Raw genomic sequence first — 10,034 nt, forward strand, 5'->3', positions numbered from 1 at the left:
TATTTTTTTCTACTGTGATTAAAGTAGTTTTGCAGTTTACAATATCTTCATTATAAAAAGGAGGAATGCTAAGTTATAGCTTAAACAACTTACAATGCACTTCATTGTGATCAAAAAAATAATGTATTATGATTAATAAATAACGCAAATTATTAATTTACCAAAGGCAAATTTGGCATAAAATTGTTCTTGGATTCAAACAATAAGAAAAATAAAATAAGTCCAAAAGTTTTGATTATCATTTTGCCTTGGATTCCAAAAATTATATTGAATGTTTAATACGTTTTCAACAGTAACACTAAATAACAACTATGATTTATAAAATATATTGATATACTTATTTATATGGTTGATCTGTAATCTCTAAATATTTGCGTATGTATATTTGTTACGATTATATTTTAACAGGAAAACTGTTATTAAAATGATTAGTTTGTCCGGAAATTTTAGATTTCCAATTTTAATTTGAATGATAAAAATAGAGTTGACGATTTAAATAGAATTATGTAACTTAGAGCTGATATTTACTTTTTTAAAATATTTATTAATTTGTATATTTTATTTTAATCGTTCATTTAGTAGGTCTAGAAATTATAAATTTACAAATTTAAATCTTATGGTACGAAAGGAGTTAAAATTGACAGATAAAAATAATCATTATAATTAGCTAATTTAAATTTAGAAATAAATATAATAATCCGTTTTCGACAAAATAAATATTTTATACTATTTTGTTGTTTATATTTCGTACTTTATGTATTAATTACATCATTTATAAACATATTTTATTTATGAAATGTAATCTATCATCAAGACTAGACTATTAAGTAGGTATTCTTTTAAAAACCTGAACATAAATCAGCGGTGGGACGTACAATATAATACTCAATATATAATTGATAAATTATATAATACATGAATTATACGTATTTATCCTCGGAAATTTTACGTCTTAAACATATTATAAGTACATATTATAAGTAGTCATATTTGTTTTGTTATCGGGCTACGAAATATGAAAAGTATTATGATTTAGAAAACATAGCAGAAAAAATTTTATACCTAGAAGTGGCCACCGTACAATTGGAAAAGGTTTTTTCAAATTGGTAATAATAAACTAAAATAATAAACACACAGTTAGGGCAATTTGTTTTCATATTTTCCACTGTAATTAAAGTAGTTTTGCAGTTTGTTATATCTTCATTTATAAAAAGTATGAATTTTAAATAACAGCTAAAACAATGTAAAATCATTCACGTGATTTACTCATGTAATAACGGACTTGGCATAAACGTTGTGACGCAACTAATTTATTATCTACGTCAATATATAAGAAATTTAAAAAAATATAAATATATGAAATGTTTCAAAAGTTATCGATGTTCGATCATTTTAAGCATGTTTTGGAGCACATTATTTTTAAATGCTTTAATCAATATAACTTTGTTAGTTATCATTTTTTATTTTTTTTTATCTAATAGTATTTTATATCTTACGAAAAAAGATTCTGAGTGAAAGTGGTCAGCCAGCCTATGACATTACTAAGCATATATATTTGATGTGATATTATTGTGAATAAAATATTTTTTATATTTAACTTTTTACGTGGAACCTTGTTTTAAATTTTCAATCCTAAGCTATAAAAGTTGAATATTTTATACATTTTTAACTACAAAATAATTGTTAAATTTTAAATTTGATACATTTGATCAAAATTCGAAATTTAAATGCTTATAAAAAAATTGTGCCTATGTAGTTTTAATATTTTTCAACTGCTATTGTGACAATATTCAGCCTTGCATTCAATTTTCACGCTTTTTTCCCCAACAAATAAAATTGTATTGAGATTTATAGAAAAATAAAACTGAAAATTTAAAACTGACAATGTCCGTAAACAGCTCAAAATGAGTCAAAATATTTTCAAAATTGTATGGTGTATAAAAAATGCTAATATAAACATCCCGTAAAATTTTCATGTATCTACAGTTATTCGTTTTTGAATTACAATAAAATGACAAAACCGCTACACGAGAAATTGAGTGAAAATCCGATATTGTAAAAAGATGAACTTCAAACGCTCATAAAAATTTAATTTGAATTTTTTGTAGAAATTTTGTTTGAAGTTAAACTTCTTTACGCAGGGTAGTGAGGAAAAAAAAGCGAACGGGCGGCCGTACGAACGCGAACACGGAATTTTCTTTTATATCCTGTATACAAAATGTCTACCAGAAGGAGTGCTTCGATTTCAACATATAGTACCTTATCTTTTAGAAAATTGAATCAAAATGGTACTTTAGAAAGGTCATTTTCCGATTTTCTCAATAGTTATTTAATGCCACGGGAAAAACCACCGAAAAATTACGAAAAAACGCTAAAAATGAGATTTTCATTTCTAACGCTTTGTTTATCATCATAGAAACCATTTATTTGTAAAATAAATAATAAAAATATAAAATATTCAGGCTTACAAACAATCATTATAATAAAAAAACTGTAGTATCAAAAATTATTTCAGCTGAAAAGAAAACCATTAATAGGTGTACCTAAACTAAATATTAATTGTAATACGACATTCATAAAACGACGTATTATTGTGTTAATTGACAATGTATTTATATATTTATAAGTTATTATTAAATATTCTATGATTCTATAATACAACTGTTTTAGGTTCAGACTTCGGATGATATTATATCTGCTTATTATATCTATAGTACCCACACTATAATATTATGGACTGAAACGTGTATACAAATTGTTATGTTGACTCCTAGGCACTATCGATTTGTATAAAAGTATTCATCATCAATCTAAAATAATATTTTATTAACCGGTTATTATAGTATAATATGATCGTCATATCCAAACGGGTAAACGAAAAAAAATTTTCTCTTCTTTAAAAGAAACAGAATCCTAAATTTCATTTGGTATATTCAATAATATTTCATATTCTCATTAGGTAGGTAAGTACTTGTTAATTTCAGAATCTATTATTATTTATTAATTTATTATATATTTACAATTTCAATTATTAACGTTAGGAAATAGAACGTAAATATATTTTTACATTATCAAAATAACTTTGTACTAACATCTCGTATAATTATAATTATCGCTCAATTTCCACACATACTATTATATCATAAAACTGTCTAAAAATAGATCGATGTTTATTATGTACCGGCTCATTGTATAATTTTTATGCTCTGGTCAACACACCGAGTCTGGTTTTTATTTTGTTTCTGGTTTAAAACAATTATTATTACCCTATAAAGTGCAAGTATAATAATATTATGAACATTAAAAAGTATGGCGAAATAATATGATGATCGATTAATTTAAATAGACAACGATTACGAATATCTTACACATTTTCCTGTTAGGATAATGTACGACATACAATCAATAATGTAATCTGTAATAAAAACACCTCATTTATATTTATTAGAATACACAGGGTTAGTCTGATAGAGTAAAAGCGAGAAATTTTATTAGAAATTGGTGTACCTACCTAATGTATGCAACTAATTTAAAGTGGGTATATATTAATACAAATTTCTGTGGCCTATTAAGTCCGTACATCATTCATTGACGCTGTGACTATGATCCAGGTATTTATTTTGGGGCTATAACATTCCGTAGAATTCAAAGCAGAAGTTCCATCTAGTCCATTAACAACATAAAATACAACTCTACTCCTATATTGAAAATTGAACTTAAATTTATTGTAGGAATAAAGTAATATAATAGAATAGTAAGACGGCGTATTGTGTAGGCAAAATAGCTGCAGGAATGCTCGAATTATTCTTAGATGCTCGATACAAACATTTAAAGTCAAAAATTACGATTTTTGACTTCGTATGTTGAAAAATGCCAAAAAAAAATATATTTTAACGGTTATCTCTTAAATGGTGTGGTATTATAGTACTATATTCAAGTAGTTGAATTATCGATTGGTACAACTATCTCATGTCTACTTATGATAATACTATTTTTAAATATAACAGTTTGAAAAAGTAAAATCATCTAAGTCAAGTTACGATTTTAAAGCCGCTTTACAATATACATATTAAAATATTTTATACATGTTTCAAAACCACCAATTCAAATTTCGTTATAAATATAACATTATTTTCAAAAATAGCAACTCATTTACGGTTAAATAAACAATATAAGAAAATAGTTATCATTATAAAATAAGAATTTTGCATTTCTTCAAGTGACTCCATGAAAAGCATAACAACATTATTAAGTATATGAAAATATGGTAATTAAGTATGCTAAGAAATTACAAAACAACAGAACTTGAAAATTCCATTATTTAAAGAAAATAGGACTGTTCAAGCTTGGATATCACTATGTGAATTCCAACCCATAAGTAATATTATCTAAAAAAGGGTAATATTATATTATATATAATATACAATACCTTCCAATTATAATTTAGTGGCTTTTTTTATTAATTTATTATGATGTAGGTACAATCATGAAGAAACCGGTACGTACAAGGTTGTACGTATGAATAAAAAGTGTAGCTATATTAGTTACAAGCTTTATTAGAATACATAATAATATAGTTATATTATATTATCCCTATATAATATGCATGTAAAAAAGTCTTTTTATTTTTTAGATTAAGATTTTGTTGTTTTTGTTAGTGAAATATTAATAATAATGAATAATTTATCCCAAAAAGGTGAGAATATTAGACTGTATAGCATATAGGTATATATGAACTCTACTGAAAAATATAAAATTAACGAGATATCAACTGATGGTCAGTGTTAATTTATTGAAGTAAACAATTTAATGTATAAAATATGAACACGTGTGTGAATTATATAGATATACAACTGCATCAAATAAAGTTTAAGTGGAAAATATTATGATATATGGAAAAAGGTCATAGACAAACAACAATCAATGGATCAATATCCTATTGTTTTGGACCCATTTTTTTCTCATTACGTATAATTTATAAAATATAATATAAATATATAATATAGTAATATTAAACTCGTTTAAACTATATAAAATACAAATTAAAAATTATTTCATTAGATTTAATAATTATGTATAATAATAAATAGAAAATATCTATGGGAGTGTGTGCCATTGAATAAAACTAATTATATTATTAGTAATATAAACATTTTTAATCTATAGAGTACAATATATTGATTATTAAAAATAATTTTATCCACAAAATAACTCTTGAACCTATGAAAATTGGACTGGGCAAGCTTCGAGATATCTATAACGATAACTATATTAGGTATATAACCAGTGTTGGGAATTATCTAGACAAAATTATTTCTTTAATTCTCTTATCTGGAGAAAAATAATTAAATCATCTAATTATCTCATCTAGGTAAATTTAACGGTTATCTGTGGTATTTATCCATAAAGTAATACAATTATAGGAATATTTTTAAATACTGAAATAGCCAATAATTTACGAGAATCGAGTAGTATTCCAAATACCAATATTATTATACCTAGATAAAAAAAGAAATATTTACTGAAATATTTACTGAAATATTGTAAGTTTTATTTTGTTATTTTATTTTTATTCAAATTGTATAAAAATAAAATTGTATATTATTTTAGTTGAAAAATAACATTAGGGGTTTATTAATTAATAAATATTACCTAATTAGTGATTTCTAATAAATTACATTATTTATAATATAATTTAAAAACATATTATCTATTTTTTTTATGTAGATAAAAAAAAAAATATGTTATATTTTATCTTATTTAGTTTAATTTTGAATGAATTATCTGTTATCTTATCCAGATGATTGTTTTGTTATCTTTTCCCAACACTGTATTTAATACATAATTATAATTGTTATTATTTATAATCAATGCTATTACTTATTAGCACAAACAATGAGATTGACAACATAATTTTCAATTAATTAATTTTAATTCAAACATAAAATTATGTTGTACTACGACTTATATGACATAGAAAATCATTTCAAAATGGTTAAGTTAGTTAGCAGTACTACATAATAGATTAAAATATTGCATTTTTTTTTTATAATATTCCATGGTAGTTAGACAGTTTTTTATATCGGCTAATAATAAATAATATTATTTATAATGATATACTATATAAGACGTAAATTAACTAGTCTTAATGGCCGAAAAAATAATATATATCCGTAATCAGCTGTACCTTAAGAAATAAAATGATGCTTATAAAATGTGCCTCACAATAACTTTTTAATAAAAATTGCTTAACATTTTTACTTTAAGACTATGTATTCGTTTGCATAAAATATAAAGTATTAAGTATATTACTCATTTTGTGTAGCCATGTAAGTACCTATAAGACAAAACAATTATTTAGGAATTTTTATTGTGGAGAATTTAATTTCGAATGAATGTATTTAGCTTCATATATTTTACAATGGTGTAATATATAATTTTTCGTCAAGTAAATAAATTATCAAAACAAAAAAAGTGTACTTTCATTCGATTTACTCAGCATTTATTTATGATATCACATATTTAAGTGCAGTAAAAATAACTAAGTGCACTAAAAAGCATGCTTAAAGATATTTGGTGTGATATCACCAATTTTCAAGAAAATTGTCAAGACAACAGATTTTTTAGTGTCGCAGTGTTCCGAAGTTTGGAAAGAATGGTGATTGTACAGTGTCTATAAAATTATCGTATAAAATAAAAACAATCGATTGTACAGTAAAATAATTAACTATAAACTATATTGTAGTTCTTCACTTCCGCAGTTGTAACTTATATTATATTTTACAATATGCATGTTAATAGTAAAATATACAATTCACAAGTCACAAAAATAATAATAATCATAAATCGTTTACAAAATTATGTCGTTATACAATAGTAAATTCGTTAAGATAATAATAATAATAATAAAAAAAAAACATGGTATTACTCCATACATGGTATTTCAACCATTTTCCGCAAAACCTAAAATAAATTATACATACAAAGTAGGCAAAAGTTATATTTGTATTTTTTTTATTAATTTAACGTTCACTTGTGTATTATGTATCGGTTAGTTATTGTGTTTTATTACGTGTAAAATTAAAATATATTATATTATAATATATATAATATAGTTTGATATTGTTGATATTGTTCCAAAATCCATAATTTTTGTGTTTTTAAACTTAAATAAATTTTTGTAGTTCCGGTATCGAAAAAATGATCTCCCTTTATTATAGTTCTAGATCCGCGCCTGGGTATAAATATAGGGTATTTTTTTTTTGTATATTACACAAAGAGTGATTGACGAAGGATGCATTATGGAAATTCTGATTTTTTGAAATTTTAAAGTCACATGAGATTTGGAACTCGTATGATAATATAATGTATATGACTATATAGTGATATGCATGATATTACCTTTTACGTTAACCATCGCCTCGAAAGATTTTCGTCCAAGATAATTGGACGCCACGCACTTATATTGACCGATGTCCGTTCTTTCCACTTTAGATATAATCAATGTATTGTTTTGAAATACCTGCAGTAAATAGTTTACTATGGATTAATATTTACATATCAATATATACAATATATTTTAACAGTACAGTTAAAGAAGAACCAGGGAAGTAACTCTAATAAAAATATATTGGTGATAGCCAATAAGTAACGAATGTTGTTCATAAGATAAAATTATATTTTATAGTAATATGGATAGTGGATAATATGGATATGTAAACTTCAAGTTCAATGTTAAATCATTGAATGTTTGATAAACATTATTTATACATTTTTAACCTTATTTTCAAATAAAATAAAATGTGTTTGTTTATGTCTTAAGATAATTTTAAATAGCTATGAGAACGACTTCCCCAGGACCTTGTATTAAAAAAAAAAATCTTTGATAAGCATATTTAGGAAACCCGCTATGCCGTTGCCGTATAAACAAAAACGCTCCAGTTATATTATGTTATGTACAGCAGTAGGTTACAAGTGGGTCACCTTAAGGGATTGTATTAAATCTGTATTCAATTTGAAAATATATTAATTAATGATATTATTGTGAATAAAGTAATTTATATACAACCTATTTACGTTTTAAATTTTCAATCATTAGATACAAAAGTATACAAAATCATTTTAAATTTTTAAATTTGATAAATATTGTCGAAAATCGAACATGAAATGGTTATAAAAAAAAAAATTGACTAAGGATTTTTAATTTTTTTAAACTGCTATTGTAACAATATATCAGGAGTCTTGTATTACATTTTCAAGCTTTTTTGCCCAACAGATAAAACTTTTTGATATTCATAGAAAAAAAAATAAAAAAAAACGAAATTTGAAATTGTCCGTAAACATCTTCAAACCCTCATACAATTATAATTTGAGATGCTTGTTGACATTTTTTTTTTTTGAATTAGGTAGACAAACTTATAAAGAATCTTGTACTACGTTTTCAAATCTTAGATTTAAAAAGATAATGTTTATGAATTTCTAATTCAAAAGAGTTTTTATATTTTCATGAATTTTACGTATTTTTACTTTAGGCCCCCAAATTACCATCCAGATTCACTTTCCTATCAGAAAAGATACTATTGAAGAAAATCTATGCAGTTTTACTGACCTAAAAGGTGAAGACATACACAAAAAAAAAAAATATGAACACGCTCAGAATCTAAAAATGATTATTAGTAAGCAAATTTTTTCTAAACTTAAACTGTTCGAGCGAGATTTTGGTGGTGGAATTTTGTTCTAGATTCTTTATAGTTTGAGGAGCAGGAGTAAAGTTGCATCAAATTGAAAATATTTGCAAGGGGTGCAAAATTATTGGGAAAATTATTCCTAAAAAGTTTGAGTTTATGCAATCAATATAAACTATAAAGTAAATAATTAATAGAACATTTTTTAACAACAGTGCATGATTATATATAAGCTGATTTTTCAACGGGTTCGCCCGAGAGATAAATTACCGTATATCTTAAAATAATCTTACCCGAACTCTTTGCCCAAGTTCTAGATCGATGTCGTCTTTGGCCCACGTTATAGAAGGTTCCGGGTCCCCTACAGCTTTGCACGAGAGTTGTAACTGTTCACCGACCGACACCGTCTTGTTCTCTGGTACCACGATTACATCCGGGGACGCTGTATGAACAACAATACATATAATATATTCGTCAAAATCATCACGTTATTAAATAAAACAACTCGTTCCCGACAACATCTGTCAAACAATAGTACCCTGTAACGAAAATAGACGATAGTCGTGTTGTGTGTATAATTGAATAATTCATTTATTTTCGTCAACTTTAAATTTTACAATATTGTTTGTTGAATTCACAGTATTTTCTTTTATATAAGACTTTTTTAACTCAAAGAATGTACATTTAAAATATTATAATGGGTGGGAATCAGACATGAAGCTCACGTAATGGCTGCGGTAGACTGGCTCGTTGGTGGCTCTTCCGTGATCCTCCCGCGTCTGCTCGCTACAATGGACAACAATATCCTGGCTTCCCGGATGTGACTATGGACTGGCTGGTCGGCGGCAGCAGTGGCTCGGCGTACTCAACAGTGTTTGGAACAATATAACGATGTGTTTAAACGGCGGTGGCGACGACTCGGCGTTTAACACAAGAACGGAGCACGGCGTCGGTCGGCGGCAACAATGGCTCGGCGTACGCGACGGGCTTAGAACAATATAACGATGCGATTAAACGGCGGTGGCAGAGACTCGGCGTTTAACACAAGAATGGAGCACGGTGTCGGTCGGCGGCAACAATGGCTCGGCGTACGCGACGGGCTTAGAACAATATAACGATGCGATTAAACGGTGGTGGCAGAGACTCGGCGTTTAACACAAGAACGGAGCACGGCGTCGGTCGGCGGCAACAATGGCTCGGCGTACGCGACGGGCTTAGAACAATATAACGATGCGATTAAACGGCAGTGGCGAAGATTCGGCGTTTTTAAAGCGGCGGCGGTCGACGATATGGACCAGGAGGGCCAACACACTGCTGTAAACAGCTAGTGCTTGGTGGAAACAATCTGTA

The 10,034-nt window shown here is 26.7% G+C and overlaps 1 protein-coding gene across 7 annotated transcripts in view; it reads right to left on the reverse strand.

Annotated features, from left to right (window-relative positions):
* The window catches only part of LOC100575765 (peroxidasin homolog), a 113,988-nt gene that overhangs the window by 3,030 nt on the left and 100,924 nt on the right, over positions 1-10,034 (reverse strand). For 4 of the 7 annotated variants that reach the window (XR_003839523.1, XR_003839522.1, XR_003839524.1 and 1 more), the window contains 2 exons: positions 7,402-7,522; positions 6,476-6,963 (listed from right to left, as the gene is read on the reverse strand). The exons of 1 other annotated variant lie outside the window; for it this stretch is intronic. Coding sequence is in view for 3 of the 6 variants with exons in the window: in XM_029490143.1 (XP_029346003.1) it covers positions 6,944-6,963; positions 7,402-7,522 (141 nt within the window). In the remaining 3 variants the exon portion in view is untranslated. Of the gene's footprint in view, positions 1-6,475; positions 6,964-7,401; positions 7,523-8,977; positions 9,127-10,034 lie in introns of those variants that run through there. 2 more of the 7 variants (XM_016804195.2, XM_029490142.1) reach the window with 2 other exon arrangements.

This window comes from Acyrthosiphon pisum, chromosome A2 (genome assembly GCF_005508785.2).
Source record: "Acyrthosiphon pisum isolate AL4f chromosome A2, pea_aphid_22Mar2018_4r6ur, whole genome shotgun sequence".
Taxonomy (NCBI): Eukaryota; Metazoa; Arthropoda; class Insecta; order Hemiptera; family Aphididae; genus Acyrthosiphon; species Acyrthosiphon pisum.